General features: G+C 38.4%; 1 protein-coding gene across 2 annotated transcripts; it reads left to right on the top strand.

The window, feature by feature from the left end:
- Window positions 1-27,075, top strand: drd4-rs (dopamine receptor D4 related sequence). 2 transcript variants are annotated; one of them, XM_084406275.1, is made up of 6 exons: window positions 1-611; window positions 13,690-13,848; window positions 14,190-14,464; window positions 18,225-18,337; window positions 21,036-21,739; window positions 24,560-27,075. In XM_084406275.1, the coding sequence occupies exons 3-6, from the start codon at window positions 14,228-14,230 to the stop codon at window positions 24,760-24,762; spliced, it is 1,257 nt and encodes a 418-aa protein (XP_084262401.1). In that variant the 5' UTR covers window positions 1-611; window positions 13,690-13,848; window positions 14,190-14,227; the 3' UTR covers window positions 24,763-27,075. The 2 variants fall into 2 exon arrangements, with proteins under 2 accessions (XP_084262401.1, XP_084262402.1); XM_084406276.1 differs by lacking the exon at window positions 1-611 and adding an exon at window positions 9,886-9,957.
- The last annotated feature ends 295 nt before the right edge of the window (window positions 27,076-27,370 follow it).

Genomic DNA, 27,370 nt, shown 5'->3' with positions numbered 1-27,370 from the left:
CACGGCCAATTAAACGTTGGGAGAGAGAAAGAGAGACAGACAGAAAGCACGAGACCGAGTGAGAAAAACTGAAGAAAAAGAAAGAGAGAGAGAGAGACATGTGTAAAGAGGACCGATGAGAGAAAGAAGAAAAAGATACACATAAATAGACCAAGAAAGGAGTCACAAGGTAAGAAGGAAGAGAGAGAGAGAGAATGTGAGAAAGAGAGAGGGAGTAACTGATAGAGAAGCAGAAAGCATGTGGCGCACAGACAGAAGAGCGGAGAGAATGAGAGCGCTCTCTCACCCCGTCTCCGCAGACAGCAGCTAATGAACTAAGAGAGCGAGAGACGGCACGTATAAAACTAGCGGATACGCTACCTGAGGAAACTTTCTGACACATAAGAGTCTGTCAGAAAAGATCACTGCGTTGCACACAGGAGAAAGAAAAAAAAGCTCAGCTGGAAGACGTGCTTCTCTCATGGAGAAAAACGTAAAAGCTGAGACAATGGGAGACTGAGAGGGACACTCTTTTGACCTCTGATGCGCTGACACCTTTGGGGACGGGAGAGTGCGTTTAATGGATTTCTGACATTTTCCTGTGACAGTTTTCTGTCCATTTTGAGTTTCAGGTAAGAACATTTGTCTCAAGTTTTTCTATTTACCTGAATGCTAGACTTAACCGTAATAACCTAAAGTGAGGCAAATAAACTAAATGAGGAAAACATGACAAGATAAATGGTGGTCTGTTCATGTTAGATTTTACATGTTCGTTTTGGGTGAACCAGAAACATTTGCCTTTTAAATTATGCAAATGACAAACAAAATTCATGAATATGAATGAACGCAGACTTATCTTCACAGAATTTAGACAGGGCTCAAGGTGTATCAGTACAAAGCTTTTCTGCTTGAGTGAATTCTCCCTTTTTTCTGCATTTGATCACAACTACAAATGAGACTAATAGACATGACCTGAACCAAAACGCTGGAAAAGTGACAACCAAAATATGATGAAATCCTCAGACTGCTCAAAGCTGCTATTTTGTTCATGCTTTCATTAATAATAACTATATATATATTTGAAAACATAAATGACAAACACTAAAATAATATACTGAGACACATTCACATAGATATTAACATGTGAAAAAAAGACAAAATGGGCCGTGTTTAAATTTAAGACAAATTTCAAACAAATTTAAGAAAACAACTACTAAAATAAGCAAAACATCTAAACCAAGTGAAGAGAGACAATAATTACATAATTACATGGATTAAAACAATTACAGGTGTGTTTTGAGAAAAGTAATTTAAACTAAAGCTAAAGGCAACCATCAGTACATTGAAAAACAGAAACTGGATGCTGGTGAAAGATTTGTCTTAATATTTTATGTCCAACTGTATTCACAAAAAATCAGAATATAGTGATTATTTTTGAGTAGTGACTCCTGGTCCCCAATGCCCTTTCACTAAATCTAAATCTCATCATTCATCCAACACAATCTCATGACAATTTGCAAGTATTTTATATTTTGATGAATTGGTGGCTAATTTGTAGGAATGAAGGTTGACCTTCATGATGCTTGCTTTTTTCTTCTTCTAAAAATCATAAGTTTTTGTACGAATCACATCGTACAAATTCATACAAATTTGTCAACTTGTAAAATACTTGTTTTCTCATGAGATTGGGTTGGGTCATTCACACTATTCACACACTCAAATTAAAGGTACAATATGTACAAATTTTGCATTAAAATATCCCATAATCTCAAGGCCAGTGTTATATATTTTGTTAAGTTGATTACTTACAATATCCCAAATGTTTCCAACTATTTTTAAATCGTGAGAAAATTGCGATTTTAACCACGGAAACGGGGCGTTAGAGCAGGGGGGAGCTGGGAGTCGCCAGTCAATTGCATCATATCCGCGTTACCCTCGGTTTCCGCTCGTACTGCGTGGAGTCCTAGACAAATGCGGAAGTTGTAGTTGTAGCGTCTATCAAGCAACAAGCGTTAGCTTGTTTCGTGCAGTCGTCATGGAGCACAATTATTCTTTACCGATTGCAGCTGGTTCTGTCGACAAAGCACGCTTAATTTTATATTTTCCAAATGTAGCATTCGGTAATAGTTATGTTTATGTAAGGAAAGTATTATTGCTTTAGATTTGTGTCTAGTTTATTGACATTGTTTATCACGTCTGGTGTTTATGTTATGCATAAAGATTAATCAGTATTTTGGCAAATGATGTGGGTATGTTCGAAATGTACTTTTACAACAATTGTTTAGAACACGTAAAACTGCGCCGCGTTATCACAACAATGAATTCGAAATACAGTAACATCTATGATAACCAGTTTAGTATTAAACCTTACTTTTCTTGCGGTTAATTCATTTTAATGAAATAAAAGTGTGATGAGGTTCAAGAGTCAGGAAGGAAGAAGACGGGTCGGCGTGACTGGGACTCGTACTTTATTAAAATAAAACAAAACAAACAAAAGTCGCACACAACGCGCATTCACCGTGGCAACCGCGACGGCACAAAACAGTTCAAAAATGAGAGCTCGGATCCACCGGTTTTCTTTCTCTGCGTCCAATTTTCTCTCCAGTCTCTCTCTCGTTCCAGCGAGCGGCTTATAAGCGGTCTCTCCACGCGGATCACTGCAATAAGACACAGGTGTTCGTCATTTGCACTTGACCTACTTGCTCGTCTCTTCTCTCTCCCATTACAGACCGCGCTGAACCACGCCCCCCTCGCCACAAAAAGCATGTCATTATAAAAATAAAACTTAACCTCATCCATGAACATGATTTTTCGATTCCCGTCTGACTGATTTACATCCACGGTGGAGTTTAAAACGACAGTTCCCATCATTCCACGCTCCTTCACATCGTCGTCAAGCTACGCCGTTGTTGTTGTTTGGAATGTAGCGCCCTCTAGAGGACAAAAATTCTTGCATATTGTACCTTTAAGTACAAATTTAAGCTCTGATATGAGCATCAGTTTTTAGAAACCATAGCAACTAACTCAACACACACACACACACACACACACACACACACAGTGCCCGACCGTGGGTCCGGTGCCAGATCAATCTTTCCCCTCCACCCCCCACCACTGTCACGCTGTTGTTGCTGTGCACACAGCTGGTCAGAAAGACACATTAGGTTGTCGTTTCCTCTGGTGATAGACATTCAGTGAAGCGGGTCCAACAGCACCATTCTGTGTTCTGCTGCATTCAGACAGGTGGCTGTAATGCAGTCCGGGCTGTTTAGCACCTGTTGCTCAGTACGTACGAACTGCCTTCAAAGAAACACACTCTGACAACATGTCAGCATTCACACAACTCTCACGCCTCCGCTCGGCATCTGCAGAACATTGATCAAGTCTATTGCACTTGCCCAAACGTTCATCCAATGACCCCATCAGCCCCTTAAAGGAAACCTGTGGCTTTTAATTGCATCTATGGTCTTGCAATGCCACCGCCCTGAGATGTTATGGTTCTCTACATGATTGGTAAGAAACACAGGGAATTAAATTATTTATGCGATCTGGCTCTAAAATCCATAGGTTGGTTGCTATGGTACTGCGGAGCGCAAGTGGGCGGACTTTTTATTTATTGCCCAACCTAGTCCCATAGCAGCCTCTTCCTCCCATTGTTCAGTGTAATATACACAATTATGCTACATGTCTGAAGAATCTCTTGAGAGGTGCAGGAAGTAGATCAGTATGCTATTTAAGGCCCTTGGTGATGACTGTCAAACACCTCTCAGCACTGAGGGTTGAGAATAGATTATATCATTACCATATGCTTGAGGAGGAAATGCATTGGTTGCATTCAGTATGTAAAAACACACATGAAACTTGCGGAGAGACTGAGGTCAGGAGTAGAATGATTCTTTGGCTGATTTTTCTAAGAACAATGTGGTCCTGGAAAAACACTGCTGTCGAACACTGTCCAATACTCAAATTGGATTCTTAATAATTAATTTTGGGGAACTCTCTTTGAAATTGTAGCTTGCTAAGCTCATAATTTGAAGTAGTTAAGCTACATTTAAGGAAATTAAGATGACAGCATGTTTTTTATAAATAAAAATATAACTTGTAATTTATGATTGAATAAAATCTGTATTTTTGAATAATTCAAAATTAATTTGAATGAATGAATGAATAACTGAATCTCAATAAGGGTAACACTATCAAACTTGAACAGAAAAATTTACAAAGAGTCGTATCATTTTTGGAATCTGTTGATTCAATAGAATGAATCAGACTTTCCAGTTCTACATAAGAGAGAGGATCACTAAGGATACAATTTCTCACCTTCTCACCTTGAGAAAGAAAGGTGAGAAAGAAAAGGTGAGAAATCAGACTTTCCAGTTCTACATAAGAGAGAGGATCACTAAGGATACAATGATTCACTATAATGAATTCCAGTGCTATATATGACAGAGAGAGAATCATTCATTTGGAATGAATCAGATTCACTACAAATCAGACCTTTCTAGATTAGAGAGAGAGAGAGAAGATCATTTAGGATTCACTAGAATGAATAAGATTCAGTACAATGAATCAGACCTTTTAGTGCTAAATATGAGAGAGAGGGGATTCATGTAGGGTTCACTACAATGAATCAGCCATTCTAGTACATATGAGAGAGAAGATCATTTAGATTTCACTTAAATTAATCAGATTCACTACATTGAATCAGACCTTTCAGTGCTACATATGAGATAGAAAGGGGGAACATTTAGGATTCACTAAAATGAATCAGATTAAATTAGTATATATATATATATACACACACAACACTTTTGTTTTTGCCCCCGGGTTTCATGAGCTGAACTCAAAGATTTAAGACTTTTTCTATGTACACAAAAGGCCTATTTCTCTCAAATATTGTTCACAAATCTGTCTAAATCTGTGTTACTGAGCACTTCTCCTTTGCCAAGATAATCCATCCACCTCACAGCTGTGGCATATCAAGATGCTGATTAGACAGCAGGATTATTGCACAGGTGTGCCTTAGGCTGGCCACAATAAAAGGCCACTCTAAAATGTGCAGTTTTATCACACAGCACAATGCCACAGATGTCGTAAGTTTTGAGGGAGTTTGCAATTGGCATGCTGACTGCAGGAATGTCCACCAAAGCTGTTGCCCGTGAATTGAATGTTCATTTCTCTACCATAAGTCGTCTCCAAAGGCGTTTCAGAGAATTTGGCAGTCCAACTGGCCACACAACCGCAGACCACGTGTAACCACACCAGCCCAGTCAGAAACCATCTCAGGGAAGCTCATCTGCATGCTCGTCATCCTCATCGGGGTCTCGACCTGATTGCAGTTCGTCATCGTAACCGACTTGAGTGGGCAAATGCTCACATTCGATGGCGTCTGGCACTTTGGAGAGGTGTTCTCTCTTCACGGATGAATCTCGGTTTTCACTGTAAAGGGCAGATTGCAGACAGTGTGTATGGCGTCGTTTGGGTGAGTGCTGATGTCAACGTTGTGGATCGACTGGCCCATGGTGACGATGGGGTTATGGTATGGGCAGGCGTATGTTATGGACAATGAACACAGGTGCATTTTATTGATGGCATTTTGAATGCACAGAGATACCATGACGAGATCCTGAGGCCCATTGTTGTGCCATTCATCCACGACCATCACCTCATGTTGCAGCATGATAATGCACGACCCCATGTTGTAAGGATGTACACAATTCCTGGAAGCTGAAAACATCCCAGTTCTTGCATGGCTAGCATACTCACCGGACATGTCACCCATTGAGCATGTTTGGGATGCTCTGGATCGGCGTATACGACAGCGTGTTCCAGGTCCTGCCAATATCCAGCAACTTCACACAACCATTGAAGAGGAGTGGACCAACATTCCACAGGCCACAATCAACAACCTGATCAACTCTATGCGAAGGAGATGTGTTGCACTGCGTGAGGCAAATGGTGGTCACTGACTGACTGGTTTTCGGAACCCCCCTAATACAGTAAAACTGCACATTTTAAAGTGGCCTTTTATTGTGGCCACACAATATATATATAATGTGTGTGTGTGTGTGTGTGTGTGTGTGTGTGTGTGTGTGTATAATGTGTGTGTTAGAGAGAAAAAAGATAATAATTTATGATTCACTACAATCAGATTCACTAAAATGAATCAGACTTTCCAATATATTAGAGAGTGAACCACATAGATGAGCACGTTTGATTATTCCCTCAGTTTACACAAATTAGAAAATTAGTACAGGCAGGAGCGGGTGAGTTTAAACTGGGGATCTTGACTGGGTGCTTCTTCTGAACTTACTTAGAGATAAAACAGAGCTGAATCTAAATCCTGGTTAAAAGGGCAACCCACATTGTTGGATGCCAGGTCTGTAAATCCATTGAGAAGCTGAGATCAAGCAGGAAAAGGTCAATCATATCTTGTACTTATATAGGCCACTTGGCTCCGTCTGGCACAAAGCCGACGGGGACGTAAATACCTGGCACTGAGAAACATTGAAGCTGGGGTATTTCGAAGATAATCTGACCATGGAGAAGAGAGTCTGATGTGAGTGTTTGAGTGTGATAGAGATAAGTTCACTCATTGAAGAGCCATCCAGGCAGATGGTCCCTAGATCACAGCAGGGGCCACTCTCATGGAGTAAAGCAAGGCTTGGTCGTGACGAAAAAGAGGAAAGAGAGAAAAAGAGAAAAACGAGATGCGTTAAAGAAACAGAAGGAATTCATCAATATGATGATCCACTTCATTTTTTACTATATTGCTGTCTATGTTCAAAGACTTCCATTTATACTGTATTAGAAAAACTGCAAGCTTGATTTGCAATTCAATTCAATTCACATTTATTTGTATAGCGCTTTTTACAATACACATCATTTCAAAGCAGCTTTAAAGAAAATGCATGTCTACATTACAATTAAGAGTGATGTTATCAATTTTTAGACAACATAGGCAACATGCCCCCCCCCCCCCCCCCAAAAGGCTTTTTATAAGCTATTAAAATATTATCTAGATTATCAAATGAATTAATAACCAAAAGCCACTATGATCCAGAGCCCTCTGTTCCTCAGACTGATTCCAACCCATATTATATCTAATCTGCTTCTGCCATCGGAATAATTATTTCACTTTAAAATTGCTTTGTCCCATAATTTCATAATTTCTTTTTCTCCATCTCAGACCTTCTAATTGACAGTCCGAGGGCGGCGCTTATTAGAGTGTGACCTCACATTAATCGCAGCTGTGCTGGGTCCACCGAACCGTTGAGTTTATTCACAGCTCTAATGATATTTCACCATGTTGGGTGCCTACAAAATGTCCCTAACTGGAATAGAGGAGATCTCAGTTAACTTTTGTGAAAAGGTTCACAAAATATAAAGCGTGGGTTATCTCCGTAATGCCACACCCTTCACACACACAGCACAGCAAAACCTATTTTGAATTGTTCGGAATTGTTTGATTGTGTGTCGAATGCTAATTGGCCACACGAGAGAGTGAGATTGTGAGAGGGACTCTAGATAAGCCAGCAGTTGATCTAAAACATGAAAATCAATGACCAAGATCTCACTGCAGGGCAATTGTCATGACACACATGTAGTGGATGAAATACATTTGACAGTTTTTGTTCATATATCTGTCAGCTTGAAATGAATTGAAGCTGAAATCTTATCAGGATCTGTCTTAGGATGACGCCATTTGACAAAGTGAATGCCCATCGACAGCTTTTGTCGATTACATCAGAAGCATGTTTAATTAACCCCTGATATTTCACAGTGATTAGCTCATTATTAGCTTAATGCATGGACTCACATACACATATCAGTTTGTGGGAAATAAAGTACCAGTGTTAGCACAGCTGAGAAAAATAAAACATTTCCATGTAAGAGAAAGACGTCCAGGATTTCATGCGCCACCCGCTAATGCTGCTACAGTATATGTATATAATACCTAATCTTTAATTTTTATCAGTTGTTAAGGCTACCATTTCAATGGCCTCAGTGCTAGAATTAGGCTGGTAAGCATGGCCTATCCCTAGCTGGAATGCCATATCTACACCATTAAGGTGTGGTCAAATTAGCCAAATTTTGGATAAAATTTGGAGGACAAAAAATGTCCATTGTCCGTAGTGTAGCAATGCATGAAGCACAGCTCACACAGAAGTCATTTTAAAACCAAGCAGCTTGGCTGTTGTTTAACATGGCAAATCCACGAGACCAGCAAAATCTGTGTGGGAAAATGTTTCGCCCTTGCGTGGAACTTAATTTTTAAACTTAATTTTAAATTTCCCAAACTTTATTGGGATATAATTTTCTTGTGGATCCTGACTGATGAGTCAAATGACATATATGGCTCAGCTGAATGTCTAAAACATTGACAAAGACAGCAGACACATACGTGCCTGCCAAGAAGTACCATTGAGATGAATGCTAATGCTAACAGATAGCCTAACTTCCATCAGATATTATAGATCCCTTTGCTCAAAGCTACCTGTAATAAACTAAAAAAGTACTAAATTCTAATTTTGATTCGAAGTGAAATATTTTCAAATGCAGATTATTTTCGTAACCTATACACACATGTTGTGTTTTCATGTTTCATGGGGACTTCTCATACATAATGACTTTTATACTATACAAACTGTGTATTCCGTCCTCTAACCCTAAACCTACTTTCTGCATTTTTACATTTTCAAAGAAACAAGACTTAGTATGATTAATAAACTGTTTTCTTCCATAAAATTTTAGGGTTTACCAGCAGTCAAAAAATAAATTTTTGCCTCTTGATAAATTTAATGAATTAAAATAAGCTAAAGTAACACGATTGTTTAATATTTTGTCACAACTTAATTGAATTGTGTTCAATCAACCTAATATATTTAAAACTGAAGTTTACTTAATTAATTTGTGTGAAAACTACATGAATCATTTTTGTTGATAACTAACTGGGCAGTGGATCTGTAGTTCCCAGCATGCTTTGCAAGGGACTGCATTAGGAGGGTAAATTTAGGGATTAAAGTGTTATTTTATGTGTTTTTCTGTAAATGGAAAGATGTTGTTTGTTAATGTTAGTGTTTAATATTCAGTTATGTTAGAAACTTAGAGGACTTTCTGTAATGTTTTTGAATTTTGTGGTTACCATTATGCAGAAGAGTGGCGACTGTGTTTAGTGTTCAGCATACACTGTACATGCATTAAACTTCTTTCACAGACCTGCATAAGTAATATTCAATATTACTCTGTAAAAAGTGGTTTTAATTTAATTGAACACTTGTAGCTTCTATCATTGGAAATAACTGCAGAGTCAAATTAGCTAAAATTATAATGTTGGTGATTTTAGGCAGAGCAAAAATTAAATGTAGTCAACCTGACTAAACTTTATCTAGCAGGAATGACTAAATGAATTTAAGGTCATACAACAAGATTACAATAAATCATTTCAAACAAATTAGATTTTGTTGGAAAAATGTAATTCATTTTCGTGGAAAAGTTTTCCTTAATTTTAATCAAGTTCGTTCAACAGCTTATTTTTTTGAGTGAGGACACACACAAGCAGGCGCACACACACGCACACAGTTAAACAACTGTAGCCATTTGCTACCTTGTGACCTTATCCTCTTGTTTTCGCACTTTCCCTTCACACAAAAAAACACATACTTTAATACGCCATCCCTTCCCTTAACACAGATCATTGCCTCGCCTCCCTCTGGAGCTTTTATTGTCGCGGTGAATATCTCCACATTTATCTCTCCTCTTGCTCCCTCAGTGTTTTCCTGTAGAGCCTCATGGCTATAAATCTTCAAAAAGACATCCAGCCACACAAAGGAAATACCACAGGCCATCACCTGATCTGTCGCCTCTCAAGACGTCTCATGAATCAAACCATTTAAGGGTGAAAAACACTTTCTGTCAAGATTTTTCCTGAACCGTGACATAAAAAGATGACCAACTCAAATAGAGAGGCATTGACAGGTGAGATGCCTCAGGTTCACTCTCTTCTTTTCTCTGCTGTAATTTAAAAATAATGAAATCAGTAAAAGACACTTTACAAACCTTCAATAATAAGGCAACACTTATACTATGCAAACATTATTATTGGACTGAATGATCACAATGACAGTACAAAAGTTTTTGAACACCTATGAAAAGACTGGTGCTCTCTGATTAGCTTAGAAAAAATAACTATAATAAAGAGAGAGGAAAGGCAGTAATTAACTTGATCACTATTCATTGTCCCCGTTAGAGGAATGTAGCTGCTCTGAAATTCCTTGTCTATAATTAAAACCGGCTGCCATCGCTGGTGACGGAACCTTATTGGAGGTGAGGACGATATCTCAATACTAAAAGACGCTTTTAATTGAGCATAACTGAGAAAGGGAAAGCAGTAATGGTTCGGAAGTCCAAAACAATAGTAAGAGAGAAATGAATGCAACATATGGCCATAAATACATATTTCCCTAACAGAAAACATTATATATATCGTGTTTTTTTTGTTTTTTTTAAACAAAGGAGGACGTCCTTTGAATATCCCTAAATTTCATGTTAACAGGGTTGTACGCAAAGTGTGGGACAGAGCTAAATATTACCATTTTGATTATAAAAATAAGTTCATTCATTTATATAATCTACTTGCTATAATGAATTAAATATCAATATTCTGTACAGACAGGATAGGATTCAGAAATGTTATGTTTAAAACATGGTAGTTTTCATAGTAGCATTATCTAACATGTAACATCTTAAAAACAGAGTTTGCAATTCCAATGCTCTTAAGAGAAGTAATTGGAAATAGAAATGTACAGTTACACTTTATTTTAAGGTGTCATTGTTACAGTGTAATTATATATTTATTAATTAACATCATGTACTTACTCTAGGGTTAGGATAGGATTAGGATTTGGTTGAGGGTTAGTTGCATGTAATTTTGCGTAATTTACTGTTATTATTACTGTGGTAAGTACATGTAACATATGTAACAAGGACACTGTAAAATAAGGTGTTACCAAATGTACATTGAAAGTTGCTGCCTTAAATTTTTAAGTACAACCAACTTGGATGTCATTTATAAGTTGAATCTTGTATAACCTATAACATTTTTAAAAATGCTTAACTTTTTTTGATGAGTTAAAGCAAATTTAAAAACATATGTTGTCATAATGTATTGATCATATAATTTTTTACATTGCACTGTGCTCTTGGAAAGTGCAGAACATGAACGTTCTCAGAAGGTCAGAGAATGTGAAGCCTCTAAATGGCGCTTCTGCTAAAGAGACTAATTCTTAAATCATTCCACCTGTAATGAAACGACCTTTCTGCATGAACTTAATCCCAATAAAGTGTCTCATATTGGCCTCATATGTGGAAAATCAAACAGTTCATGCTTAAAGGTGGAACGTAATGAGATGCAACCTTCCGAGTCCTTCTGCTCTAGGGCGGATGTCAATGTGACATTGGCATTTTAAACTTTCTAATGAAATTATTTTAGGTCTCCTCTGGCAACAAGACAGATGGAAGCTATTTGTGCTTTGACGACTCTCGGGGAGAGACGTTCTGGGACAGGGATGAGATGGCTGTTGCAGGTTTTGTTATCCGTGTGCCTTGTCTGAAACGTTCCGGTCTGACAGACTTACACCAGGGTGTGTTAGTGACTTTTTCTTCTTTCCCCTGCTGTTCCCATTACCCAGGGATGTCACAGGATGACATTTACAGGCAGAACGCAAGGTACGAGAGGCATGGGGATAGATTACCAGATTGACAACTGCCAGTGGCACGCTGTGTTTGTTTACCTTGGTACTTTGGGAGAGATTAAAGAGTCATCACACAGTGCTTTTTAGATTTCTGTTAATACCCGCACAATACGGGCTACGTGATCCATGCAGTGAGAAAACTTTGTGGCGCATGGACACAAACTAAACAGCATATTAATCTGACACTTCTACAAATCAATTGACAGTTAAAGCAAAACTTACTTTCAAATCATAAATGTGAATTTTGAATTGAAATTGGCCACAACCCACTGCATGTTCACTCTCAGAAAAATTGGTACAAAAGCACTGGGATGGTACCCTTAAAAAGGTTCTAATATGTACTATTTAGGTACTGATATGTACACTTTTGGTACCAAAATGCACTCTTTAGGCACAAAGGTGTACCTTTTGAAAGTGACAGGTTTTGTACCTTTTCTTATGAGAGTTTTGAATACAGTGACGGGAAGAGGAATTTCTTAAATAAATAAATAAATAATCACAAAAATAATTCTGACTAATAATGCCAATATAATAATACAATTAATAATCATTAATTGATATGTAGAATTAAATAAAATTAAATTACACAATGTTATGGAAGCTTGTTTTGCTCACCATTGAGTGAAAAAGTCAGAATTGAGAGGTTTCAATTGTGAGAGTCTCACAATTGTGACTTTATTTCTCAGAATTCTGACTTAATTTCTCAGAATTGCGACGCTATATAACATAAACTTGCAATTGAAAGCCATGAAGTCTGAATTACGAGATATTACCACAATTTTAAGAAGAAGAAAAAAATCTGAATTGTGAGATAAAAAGCCCACTTTTTTGTTATTCCGTGGCGGAAACAAGCTATATAGACTATTAATCGATTATTATTATTGATAGGATAAATAAAGCATCTTCCACCATTTCCCATAAAATTCAATTGTATTAAATATAAAATATGTATTAACTACCTAGAGGTGGCATTTAAAAAATGTGTCATTAATATCATCTAATATTTCTATAAATACCTCACACGTAATTCATGCTGATAATAAATGTAATAATTTTAAAAACTACATAATTTTTTTTTTCTTCCAGTTTCATTCAATTTAATTCTACTTCCTTGATTTCAAATTAGAATTACAAATAGGAATCATGTTTAGAGATTAAATTGGAATTTAAAAGGCGTTCTCAATTTAGTCCGCAATGGCACACAACCTCGCTAACTAGCTCTACTAGACCTCTATGAGAAGAAGCAAGAAATGATAACATCGACCCGAGAGGAGACTTCTCTAATTGAACATTTCTATTAGTTACCAAAGGGTGATGTGAACTGGAACGGTTTGATTGGTTTTTATTTATGTACATGCTCACAAGTGCCTCCCGTCTTTATTGTGGTACACACACACACACACACACACACACACACACACACACACACACACACACACACACACACACTGGAGGTTGTCATAGAAACCTTCACCTGTTGTTGCGAGAGGGGAGAATTTCAAACAGTCCGTTATCACAGAAGCAGAGCATCCTCTGATCCCATACTCCAACGTGTCTAACAGGGAATAAAGAAACCCAGAATTGGCCCAAAATTTTAATTAATGATACATATCATATGCCCTTGCACCTCTTTAAATACTAATTCCAGAATGACACAATGATATAATCAGCTTTTAAACCTGCATTTATAGGGACCAGACCAGAAAACGAGTTACTGTGACGTACGATAACAACTCAGTTTCGGCACATTTTAGCTTGTGCGTGAAACCACACAACCTTGTGACAGCAAAATGTGAAGTCTTCACAGATCTTCTGTAATTCAAGGGTGTCAAACTCCATCTTGCGTTCCTTTTTAGCTTGATTATCACATCTACGCCATGTGCATTGCTGATGATGCCTATATAAAGCATAAAAGAAAATTCAATTATCACATTTCTTCTCTTTCAACTCTTATCAGATCGCATGAATGAAGTGTTAATTCTTTCAACATGGCCCGTGTGTACCTTGACGGAGAGAAACGCCACTTCCAGAATGTGATTAGAACCCTCTCAGACGCCAGACATGTCGACAAAATCTACAATCCCCAACAGACCTGTCTGTTCGTGACAGTTTCAAGGTAAGAACTTTGCCTAGAATGAAAACGAACAAGGCGAAGCAAACATCAGAATGAATTTACACCATAAAATTACAATTGTGTTTGCAAAAAGATGACAAATGGAGAGGGAGTGTGTAACTGTCGAAAAAAAAGAAGACATATGACAGCATCTCCAAGCACTCTGCATATAAATGACTGTGAAATGAGGGCGCTTGTACATATTTACGGCTTCATCTTGTCATAATTCCTCTCCTCGTAACATATGGGCAAGAACGCAAACACGTATTAGCATACAATACACACGCAAATTCCCATTCATCTCCACAAACAGTCCACACTGTGTCGATCTTTCCCTCTTACAGATGTTGAATCCGGGTTGGCAGCTGAACTTCGGGGCACCATGGCCAATGTGACACCCAGTATAGACCCAGAGGTGGCCCACGAGGGGTACAACTACTTCGCGTTGATATGCGGCGTGCCTCTCATCCTCATCATCATCTTGGGGAACATCCTAGTGTGCCTCAGTGTGTTCACTGAACGCTCCCTCAAAACCGCAACTAACTACTTCATCGTCAGTCTGGCCGTTGCCGACCTCCTGCTGGCCGTGCTGGTCCTCCCGCTCTACGTCTACTCTGAGGTGAGTGCCGATGACAGGCGGTAGACGGTCTAAATCCCTCCTCTATATCTCAGACTACTGATTTACTGATGCTTGTGAACCTCACTCGCTCAAGGCAAATTGGATGTTATGGAGTATATTGTCCCCCAATCATCTGTCCTTTTTTTAAATCAATGTTGAAAAGATTTCAGTAGAAGACGCTGGTACATTAAGCATTGAGCGCTACAGAGTCAATCAGGTGATGTTGAACTTGTAATGATTGGTCGGTGAAGTGTCACTAGTGGACAAGCGGAAGGTTTAAGCTGAATGAGAACTGAATCAATAAATGAGTCACTCAAATATCTACATTGTACCAAACAACCAGACTTCTTCTCTAACATAATTGAAACTGAAAACAAGCTGTTGAACTCGTGGACGTGAGCTCAGCAATGTTCAAATGAAGCCTACGGCTCTGGCGATGGTTCACAGATCATCTGTTGTAGTAGCGCCGTATGCTTTGTTTCACTTGAAACGGGCCTCGCAACAGAAGGGGCCTCCGCTTGCTCTTGAAAAAAAGCCCCACCCCCCACCATCACGCAGCGCACACACCATGGTCGGAAATTAACTAGGGCTTGGGGCAAGAATGGCACCAAAATTAATAAAAATGCTTCCAAAAGCCAAGATATGGTGCAAAAAAAGAGTCTTCATATAAGTTCTTGTTTTTAATATTTACAAGCAATATCACACTATAGCCAAAGTGCTGTTTTCCCGAATATCAGCACATATTCTATTCTGATTTTATACAACAAATTCAGTAAACAACAAGTTTATAGGCTATTAGGTGACTTACATTTTAGACACAATATTGTCTGTTTTCCCTCTATTTTGTCAACGAAAATAGTTCCAAACAGTAGAGCCATTGCGCGTCTCCGAGCAACACAGTTTCAGTTTCGTTACTGAATGAATCCCCGTTTTTGAACAAAACGTTCTAATGAATGACTCGACGACTCACACAGGCTGAATCCGAAATCACCCCCTAAACCCTCAATCCCTATTCCCTACATTAGTGTCCACTAATACAGTTCACTTGAAGAACTGAATGAAAACGAGGGAGCGAATTCGGACGGTCGTTAGCTGTACACTCGCTGTTGCGGCGCAATGTGGGATTGGATGAGTGCACTCAATAACGTCCACTATGGTTTCGGACACCACTACAAATGGATGTTCCCTTGAATAATGCCCTAGGGTATAGGGGGCGATTTCGGATTCAGCCTCAGTCACTTCTGCTTTGTCCCTGAATGAATCAGCCGTTTTGAACCAATCGTTTGACTGAATGATTCAATGACTTCAGTGGCCTCCAACTGTTTCTTTGAAATGGGCTTCCGAATCGCAAAGGCCGCTTTTGATATGTTGTTAGGTTTGAACTTTCTGAATATCAGTAGATCTCATAAACTGCATCCTGTTTTACTTACTTAATTCATTGAGGAAAATAATGTATGCCATCATTTTGGCTTGATTTTATGCATCTGGAAATGATTTGACTGAAATGGACTCTGTGACAGGTTTGCATGGATGAGGTTAAAAGTAAGATGGCTTGACATCAACTGCAAAAGGAAAGTAATTTAAAAGGCAGTTATTCAAGTTATTCAAATGTTATACAATTTGTTTTTCTTTGGAATATTTGTGCATCAATGAAATGTTCACAATAACCCAAGGAACATTTATTAAGATGTGCAGGGTCAGTTTTCTTTTCATGCTGACTTTATGCCATACAGTGTACACTTTGTGCTTCAGGAAAATATTTCTAACGTCTGAGTTGCTGCCCTTGAAGTTTGTGTGTCTGTGAAGTGAATCTTGATGCAGTGAGTGATTTCCCTCAGAGACTTCTTCTCTTTATTGTATGGTTAGTGAGTGAATCAACAACGGATTTGGTTAATGCTTTGAATGAATTCAAGTGCAGTCAATCAAGACCATAGAGTGAAAAACATCTTCTTCCATATGATCCTAATGACTAATGTGACCTTGAATCTGACTTTATAGAATAGCCCATTCAAAATTGTTGCCATGTTGAAAAACAATCTTGATTATAATATTCATATTTTTATATGTAGTATTATAATTGAGTAGTGAGTATTGGTATTTACACTCACCTAAAGGATTATTAGGAACACCTGTTCAATTTCTCATTAATGCAATTATCTAATCAACCAATCACATGGCAGTTGCTTCAATGCATTTAGGGGTGTGGTCCTGGTCAAGACAATCTCCTGAACTCCAAACTGAATGTCAGAATGGGAAAGAAAGGTGATTTAAGCAATTTTGAGCATGGCATGGTTGTTGGTGCCAGACGGGCCGGTCTGAGTATTTCACAATCTGCTCAGTTACTGGGATTTTCACGCGCAACCATTTCTAGGGTTTACAAAGAATGGTGTGAAAAGGGAAAAACATCCAGTATGCGGCAGTCCTGTGGGCGAAAATGCCTTATTGATGCTAGAGGTCAGAGGAGAATGGGCCGACTGATTCAAGGTGATAGAAGAGCAACTTTGACTGAAATAACCACTCGTTACAACCGAGGTATGCAGCAAAGCATTTGTGAAGCCACAACACGCACAACCTTGAGGCGGATGGGCTACAACAGCAGAAGACCCCACCGGGTACCACTCATCTCCACTACAAATAGGAAAAAGAGGCTACAATTTGCACGAGCTCACCAAAATTGGACAGTTGAAGACTGGAAAAATGTTGCCTGGTCTGATGAGTCTCGATTTCTGTTGAGACATTCAGATGGTAGAGTCAGAATTTGGCGTAAACAGAATGAGAACATGGATCCATCATGCCTTGTTACCACTGTGCAGGCTGGTGGTGGTGGTGTAATGGTGTGGGGGATGTTTTCTTGGCACACTTTAGGCCCCTTAGTGCCAATTGGGCATCGTTTAAATGCCACGGCCTACCTGAGCATTGTTTCTGACCATGTCCATCCCTTTATGACCACCATGTACCCATCCTCTGATGGCTACTTCCAGCAGGATAATGCACCATGTCACAAAGCTCGAATCATTTCAAATTGGTTTCTTGAACATGACAATGAGTTCACTGTACTAAAATGGCCCCCACAGTCACCAGATCTCAACCCAATAGAGCATCTTTGGGATGTGGTGCAACGGGAGCTTCGTGCCCTGGATGTGCATCCCACAAATCTCCATCAACTACAAGATGCTATCCTATCAATATGGGCCAACATTTCTAAAGAATGCTTTCAGCACCTTGTTGAATCAATGCCACGTAGAATTAAGGCAGTTCTGAAGGCGAAAGGGGGTCAAACACAGTATTAGTATGGTGTTCCTAATAATCCTTTAGGGTGAGTGTATGTTGTGCATATATTTATTTATTTTATTCCTTTTTTATTGTATTATTATTTATAATAAACATGACTGTAAATGTGAATTAGCCAAAGGCTACTTTTAATCTATAGTCCCTGGACAGAATGTTATAGTAACTTTAGAGATAAAATCTAAAATTGAAATGACAAAATTATTAAAATTTTGTTATAAACATGCAAGAAATAAAGAGAAAACTATGAATGTTCTTTAATATCCCACTGTATTTTGTGCTAATACTTAAAATAAATAAATAATAAGAATTATATTTAAAACTAATTTAAGAAAATCACGTTTTGATTAAAAATAAATTATTTTCCATTTAACATGCATGCAGTTGACGCCCCTGACAGGTATGGATGAGTGTGTGTGTCCTGTTGTCTTACACTTCTCTGTCTATGCTTGTGTGTGTGGCTGTGTTTTAGTTCCTGGGAGGAATTTGGACCCTGAGTATGTACATCTGTGATGCCCTAATGACTATGGACGTGATGCTCTGCACTGCTTCCATTCTGAATCTATGTGCAATTAGTGTGGACAGGTGAGAGACGCAGCCCACACACACTCACACACCTGCTCACGACCACTTTCTAAAAATAGCACAAACTTTGACTCGAACTTGCTTGAAATGAGACCCAGTCACTCGTCAGCATTACAAATGCACTGGCAGCATGTACGCAAGCTGCAGAAATGATGAAAATATATAGAATGAACAGGGTAAAAAATTATTTACAGTGTGTTCTGTTGGAATTGTATTTGCCAATAAATACAACAAATATAAAGAGTGGCACATAAAAGAGTAATTTGCATATTATGGGGATAAATTGAACAAGTAACGCTTTACTTTTTATCTTTCTACATGTCACCTTTATGGAAGCCCATTTCATCCATATAAAAAAAGTTATGCTTTGACATAAAAAGTCGGAATTATGAGACAGAGGGCCCTATTTTAACGATCTGAAACGCAAGTGTCAAAGCGCAAAGCGCAAGTAACTTTGTGGGCGGGTCTCGGCGCTGTTGCTATTTTCCCGGCGGGATAAATGACTCTTGCGCCGGGCGCAAATCTAAAAGGGGTTGGTCTGAAGTAGCTTAATTATTCATAGGTGTGGTTTGGGCGTAACGTGAAATAAACCAATCAGAGCATCATCTCACATTCCCTTTAAGAGCAGACGCACTTTTTCCTTGGCGTATTGCTATTATAACGGCGGATTTGCCAGGCGCGCGTCAAGAGCGGTTCACAGCCGAGGAGACCAACGCTCTCGTCACGGCCGTAAAAGAGAGAGAAGTGACATTGGGGATGGGAGAAACACACCCAAATTAGCTTCGGTTAAACAGGCATATAATAATGTGGGTAAATGTGTAAGCTAGATGTATGCTTTTATAATAAATTATTATATTTATATTAAATTGTCTATCTATCTATCTATCTATCTATCTATCTATCTATCTATCTATCTATCTATCTATCTATCTATCTATCTATCTATCTATCTATCTATCTATCTATCTATCTATCTATCTATCTATCTATCTATCGTTTGTAATAATATGATTTGCAAAAATTAAAACTGCTGCTTCTGTGTAGATTAGAGAATCACAGTGTATGAGCTTTGTGCACTCTATACATTATGGTCAAGCATGCGCCCTTAAAATAGCATAATGAACAACGCGCAACGCGCCACTGACTTTAGACTAGGTTTTTTCTGGCCAGTGGCGCAATTGTTTTATGGAACAGTAAAATAGCACCAGGGAACGTTTGCGCCGGAACACGCCTCCTTTTTTGCGCTGAACCGCCCAGGGAGCGCAAGTTCATTCCCTAGTTTAGCGACGTGCTTCTGTGGAGGGAAAAGCGCGCTTTGCGCGGGTGCAAAATAGGAATGAAACATGCGTCGGTGAACAAAGTCAATTGCGCTGGGTGCAAGATAGGGCCCATAATGTTGAAAATATGAGATAAAAAGTCATAAATGTGGCATAAAAAGTTATAATTATGACATGAAAAGTCTAAATTTTGACAAAAACAATTATGACAAAAAGTAAAAATTTAGATAAAAGTAATAAAAAGTTAAAATATGTGATATTATGTGATCATTCAAAAATTCTGACTTTTTCTGCCATGGTTATGACTTTATATCAGTTATGACTTAGTATCTTATAACTTTGTTCTCTCATAATTATGCAAAACTTCAACCTTTTATCTCTTAGTATCTCATAATTTTGACTTTTTACGTCACAATTGCGCATTCAGATTATCTCCTCATCTCTTGCGGTGGTCCCTAATCTTTCGGATGAATTTGTAATGATTTTTTAACATTCAGCTGCTCTGTTCTATGCCTCTCTGAGCGCTCACACACTGAATCTTAACTCAGTGGTTATGTGTGTTTGGGTGTCCAGGGATGCTAATGAAACCACTGAATTTCAAATGAATTTCATTACTTACACAGCGCATCAAGCATCACTGCTTCACATTAACAATATGAAACAACTTCAAGAGCAAAACAGGGTCACTCCGTCTTTGACGCATAGGCTTCTAAAACAAAAGCGAGCTTGTCTCTGAAGATGAAAACAAAGGTTTAGGTCGAAAGGATGAATATGACTGAAAAGATGAATCAGACTTATGAGGTCTCATGCAATTTTAAATGATTGCACTAGAATCTTCCACTGTCTCAGCGGGTTTTTGAGATTAACGAACACGAAACAAAACATGCTTTATAGAGCTGTCAATCATGATTTTACGCATAAAAATAAGCTTTTAGAAGCAAGCTTAAGTAACTGCGGTAAAAGCAGATGTATGTAAAGGTAGTAATGTCTGATTGAATGTTTTATCAATCTCAACTGACTCTGTGTGCAATATGAACACGCCAAAACACTTTATCTACAATCCTGTCTTAAGGGGATAGTTCACCCAAAAATGAAACTACTGTTTTTGTTCATACAATGAACGTCAATGGGGACCAAAACAACGCTGGATATTACTATCCAGCAAAGCCTGAAGTATTCTTTCCATTTCCGTGTTACGCATGACGTAATTTTCGTCATCAGCACAGTCCTCTGATGTCAACAATACATGCGCAAGAGATCTGAGTGTTTAAAACAAAGGTCTACTAGGTAGTGCATGGGCCAAATGCATCAATCTGCGCTCATGGAGTGTACTTTGCTTTCTCAAATGTGCACTAGATGAAGTGGAACGTGAAAAGCGAAGTATATCCGGGCCTTTAACCTTCTCTGCATCTCTATTGCAGGTACATTGCAGTGGTGGTCCCTCTGAAGTACAACAGGAACCAGTTTAGTGTTCGTCAGTTGGTCTTGATCACAGCCACCTGGGTGCTTTCCTTTGGAGTAGCCAGTCCTGTCATATTCGGCTTGAATCGGGTTCCCAACAGGAACCCTCACGTGTGTAAGCTGGAGGACAACCAGTTTGTGGTCTACTCCTCCATCTGCTCCTTCTTCGTCCCCTGCCCTGTAATGCTCCTCTTGTACTACTGGATGTTCAGGGGACTAAAGCGATGGAGCTCTGGTCGTAGCCGCTCGCACCTCCGCCGGCCACCCAGAGGGCGTAGGAGCCTGTCTTTGCGTCTGGGAGCAGCTCTACAGAAGGAGAAGGGACGGGCGAGGGAGAAGGTGGTGTACCTCATGCCTGCAGGTCTCAGTCCGACATCTCTCACCACTACCCCGACTACTCCTGTCTCCTCAGCCAGTCCGGTTACCATTACCACAGACGAGCAGGCTGAAGGTCAGATGCCGGCAGCAGAGAGTGACCCCATGACCACTCAGATGGACAGTGTTTCGGACGCAGAGAACCCTGAGCGGGCCACAGAGGATGAGAGCGGCCGGGAGAACGGTGTGGGGAAGAACCATCGGTCTCACGCGGGACGTCGCCACAGCAAGAGCAACAGGGTGAGCGGACGGGAGCGGAAGGCAATGAAGGTGCTGCCCGTGGTTGTGGGTGAGTATCAATTCAGATTTCGACTTCAACTCACAACTTCTCTACAATAGACCGAGAGATCATCATTTAAATATACAGGTGCTGGTCATAAAATTAGAATATCATCAAAAAGTTGATTTATTTCAAGAATTCAACTTAACAGGTGAAATTAATATATTATATAGACTCATGACATGCAAACTGGGATATTTCAAGCCTTTATTTGTTATAATTTTGATGATTATGGCTTACAGCTTATGAAACCATGAAATCAAAATCCCAGAAAATTAGAATATTACATGAAATCACACAGTAATTACACAATAATATCATGGTTATTGAACCAGGTTTTGGTTCTTTTGGCAGTGTGGGCAGGTGCAAATCCTGCTGGAAAAAGAAGTCAGCATGAAGTGCTCTGAAAATGTCCTGGTAGACGGCTGCGTTGACTCTGGATTTAATAAAGCACAGTGGACCAAAGTCCTCTTTTCTGATGAGAGCAAATTTTGCATCTCATTTGGAAACCAAGGTCCCAGAGTCTGGAGGAAGAATGGAGAGGCACACAATCCAAGATGCTTGAAGTCCAGTGTGAAGTTTCCACAGTCTGTGATGGTTTAGGGTGCCATGTCATCGGCTGGTGTTGGTCCACTGTGTTTTCTGAGGTCCAAGGTCAACACAGCCGTCTACCAGGAAGTTTTAGAGCACTTCATGCTTCCTGCTGCTGACCAACTTTATGGAGATGCAGATTTCATTTTCCAACAGGACTTGGCAACTGCACACAGTGCCAAAGCTTCCAGTACCTGGTTTAAGGACCATGGTATCCCTGTTCTTAATTGGCCAGCAAACTCGCCTGACCATAACCCTATAGAAAATCTATGGGGTATTGTGAAGAGGAAGATGCGATACGCCAGACCCAACAATGCAGAAGAGCTGAAAGGCCCCAATCAGAGCAACCAGGGCTCTCACAACACCTGAGCACTGCCACAGACTGATCGACTCCATGCCACGCCGCATTGCTGCAGTAATTCAGGCAAAAGGAGCCCCAACTAAGTATTGAGTGCTGTACATGCTCATACTTTTCATGTTCATACTTTTCAGTTGGCCAGCATTTCTAAAAATCCTTTTTTTGTATTGGTCTTAAGTAATATTCAAATTTTCTGGGATTTTGATTTCTTGGTTTCATAAGCTGTAAGCCATAATCATCAAAATTATAACAAATAAAGGCTTGAAATATCTCAGTTTGCATGTAATGAGTCTATATAATATATTAGTTTCACCTGTTAAGTTGAATTCTTGAAATAAATCAACTTTTTGATGATATTCTAATTTTATGACCAGCACCTGTATATATATATATATTTAAATGATGATCTATTTTATATGTTATTAATAATATAAATATATTAATATATATTAACTAAAGCTTACATAAAAATATATTCATTTAAATGTATTATTAATTCTCAAAATATATTTGCTCAGGTTTAATTCTAACCTATGTCATAGGTAGATTGTCTCATGCACTATGGTACTGTATAGTCTAGCTTTCAAACAAACACAACAAACTAAAATCATTTTAATATGCAGCTTAAAATAATTATAATACTGTTTAAAAATCTAAATTATATATTATTTAATATAAATAAATTATCGTTACAGATAAAGTGCAAATAAATAGTACATTTTCAAATAAATATTAATATAAATAATAATAAAGAAATCTGAATAAATCATCGTCTCTAAAATCAGGGATATTTTGCTTAGGTGTTATTTCACCCTAAAATATAAATTCTGTAATCATTTACTCACCATTTAACCATTTACTGTTGTTCTACACCCAAAAAGATCAATTCAGCATATTTTTGGAATTGTCCTTGTGTTTGTAAACATTTTGGGGGCATCATGAACATTCTCCTAAACATCCCCACTTGTGTTCCACAAGTTCATATGATTTGAAATTAAACATACATAAATTATGACATACATTTTATTTTTTAGTGAATGGTCCCTTTAGGCAGGGGTGTCCAAACTCGCTCCTGGAGGGCCACTATCAAGCTCCAACTTGCCTCAATACACCTGCCTGGAAATTTCTACCATGTAAGACCTTGATTAGCTTCAGTTCACTTGTGTTTCATTGGGGTTGGAGCTGAACTTTGCGGGACAGTGGCCCTCCAGGAGCAGGATTGGGGTGCCTTTAAAGAACTCCAGCTTCCAAAACAAATGCTGGTGAGCTGCTATGCTGGTCTTTTCAAACACTCAAAGTGGCTTGCCATGATCTGAGGTTTTTGAAACCCAAACTATGCAGGTGTACATCAATGAACACAATGGGTGTTTGAATGTTCATTTATGTGAAAAATATTTAATGAAGTCATGAATAAATGCATGAGCAGAAACGAAACCCATGTCAATTATGATGAGGACACCGCTAGAACGGCAAGCTTGGCAATTTATAAAACCTTTCTATGGCTTAATGTGACACCTGCTGCTCTTGGATTATTGCTTTTCTATACATGACAATTGCTTTTCTAACAGAAGTCCTGTAAAATATAAAATATATAAGGCTGTTTCCAAGGCAATGAAAGCAGTGTGAAAGCAGTTTCTAATAGTTGACCATTGTTGTTCTCCGCACAACTTATACAGACTGAAAACATGGTGTTAGATCAGCTTGCAGCAACACAGTAGTATAAATGAAAAAATACAAAAGGTAACTGACACACCAAGGTGCCCAGAGAGAACAAAACAGACACATTGGGCAACTGTTGCTCTTTTTGCTGCCTGAAGCTTGTTTAATCATGTACCAATGTTAGAATATAAACTCCAATTTCTAACTTATCTCCTCCCCAGGTGTTTTTCTGGCCTGCTGGACTCCTTTCTTTGTGGTCCATGTGACTAAGGCGCTGTGCGAGTCATGTGACATTGGGCCAACGCTGATCAGTGTGGTCACATGGCTTGGTTACGTGAACAGTGCCGTCAACCCCATCATCTACACTGCCTTCAACGTGGAGTTCAGGAACGTCTTTCAAAAACTGCTCTTCTGTCGCTCCTGAGACCGAACGCATTTTGTAGCGCAAGGCTAAATTCATGATGATATTAAAGCACTCAAACAATGATGATTAAAAAAACACCAGGATGATCTGAGGACAAGCAAATGAATGCTCAAAGGAAATTGAACATTACAATGGATTACCGAAAGGAACGAATGGACGTAGACTGGAATGTACCTGGAATGAGGAAAACTTCTGATGCCTTAGTTAACCGAATATTTTTGTTTTGATTGCTTGAACACTACAGTAGATAACATAATACTGTTGATTTCATAGCCCAGAGGCATAAAATATGTGAAAACGTCCACATTGAAGATAGCAGTCGTCTGTGTTTAAGTGATTGGTATCTGTGTTGATTTGATTCTTTTTAAATGGATTTTCTTATCTTTTATTTCTAAGGTTTTGTTTGTTTTGAAAATATATGCAGATTGGACATCAGGCAGCTTTTTTCATTATTTAAGAGAAAGTTGACACATCCAAATGTGTTCACAAGCTATGTTTGGAATGATATACTAGCATACTGCATACTGAGCAGTGTATTGCCTACTGTTCTTAAAAATCGAATGCATTATGGAGCGCTTTATTTTTATGATCCCCTTTAGACATTCTATTGACTATGAGTAACGTTGCACCTACATGTCAACTAACTCTCATTAGAGTATTAGTTGAGTATTAGTAGACTGGTAGGGTTAGTAGAATAAGGGGTTATAGAATAAGTTGACGTTCTTGCAAAGTTACTTATAGTCAGTAAAATGTTGGGGGAGCATCAAAATAAAGTTAAGCAGACAGTCTTCAAAAATTCTAATGTCGGTGCAACATTACTTACAGTCAATAATGTCTAACGTGAACCATAAATTTTTTTTTTTTTTTTTTTTTTTTAAGTTGCACTCTACATTGTTGACTTTGACACAGTTTACTACAAGTGCAATTCAGTTATCATCTCGTGTACAGTCATTGTGCACATACATTTCAAGTAAATGTTAATGTATTTAAAGCACACAGTATGCATATATTATATTATATAATACTATAAACTAGAAATATGTTGTCTACTAGAAGTATGGTAGTATGCTTATGCTATTCTGAACACAGCCCTTGACTCTTAAATGTGCACATGGTGAGATTGTTTATTACGAATTTTTAAGCCCTGTAAAACCATGCAAACATAGCAAGTGAAAGAGTGTCCTGTTAATCAGAAATCTCATTTTCTTACCTAAATCACCTTTAAACTCTGTTAGGTAGAACAAATGACGTTAAGGAGTTAATCATGTGGCTTCATACAAAGAGGAAAATGCGCCAATTGTTGGGGGTGTATATACATTTGCCAAAATCAGTGGATGCATTTATTTGCCATCGTGCACACGGTCTGCCAATTTAGTTTTGTTGCAAGTGTGATTCACAAAATGTGTACATGTGCTCAACAGTGACTGATAATAAAACTGCATAGCATGGGGGGATTGTGGGTATTGTCTTCGGTGGATTCTAGTAAATGTGCTTCAAAGAATCAGTGTAAAGACACTTGTGGAATGAGTATTGCTGTTGTTGTACAGGATCATCAGTGCATCTGTCACATTGTATGTGTATTCCTGCTTAAATTGTACAAATACTATTGAGATATATATATATATATACTACTGTATAAATGTTTGGGGTCAGTAAGATTTCTTTTTAAATTAAATGAATACTTTTATTCAGCAAGGACATTAAATTGATCAAAAGTGATAGTAAAGTCATTTATAAAGTTACAAAATAATTATATTTCTATTTAAAATAAATGCTCATCGATCATCAATTTTCCTCAAAGAATCCTGAGAAAAAAATTATTTTAACATTGCAAAATCAGCATATTAGACTGATTTCTGAAGGATCGTGTGATACTGACACTCTTCATTTTACAATATACTAATATATGAAGCACTTTTTAAAAGTTTTTAGTTTTTACTATTTTTGATCAAATAAATGCAGCCCTTTAGAGCACGAGACTTTCAAAAATCATTCCGACCCCAAAATTTTGAACAATAACGTATATATATATACAATCATTAAAAGTTCTTCTTAATAAATGTGAATTTCATAAGGCAGGAATTTAAATTGCAATCAAAAAAGAAAAAAAAAATTAAGCGTTCCCATAAGTCTCCACAATCCGTGGAAATAGCCCTACTGCATGTTTACGATGATGATAACAATCACAGGATGACATTCTGAAAAGCCCTCCATAATTTTCACACCCTTTTGAGCTGAACACTGATTCATATCTATGAATCATAAATAGACTCGAGACACCATGTATCCTGTGATGTACAAATCGGTGCCCCAAGGAGCTACAGGTGGTGAACTACATCTGTAATCATCAAATAAATAGCCCTTCAAAATGAAAATTCGTCATTATTTACTCACCCTGATGTCGTTCTAAACCCATATGGAATACAATGTCAGTTCATAGAGACCAGGGGCCCCAAAAAGCACAAAATGATGATTTTAAGGATGAGTAATGATTACAGAACTTTAATTTTGGGTGAACTGTTTCTTTATAGTTGTCTCGTTTGTCAGCAGGAATGAATAAGGCACCATCCACAAGCAGATATACCATCAAATCAAACAATTCCCCGCT

The sequence above is a fragment of the Rutilus rutilus genome, assembly GCF_951802725.1.
Source record: "Rutilus rutilus genome assembly, chromosome: 4".
NCBI classification, from domain to species: domain Eukaryota; kingdom Metazoa; phylum Chordata; class Actinopteri; order Cypriniformes; family Leuciscidae; genus Rutilus; species Rutilus rutilus.
Note: the sequence above shows the minus strand (reverse complement) of the source record. Positions and strands in the feature narration are given on the sequence as shown.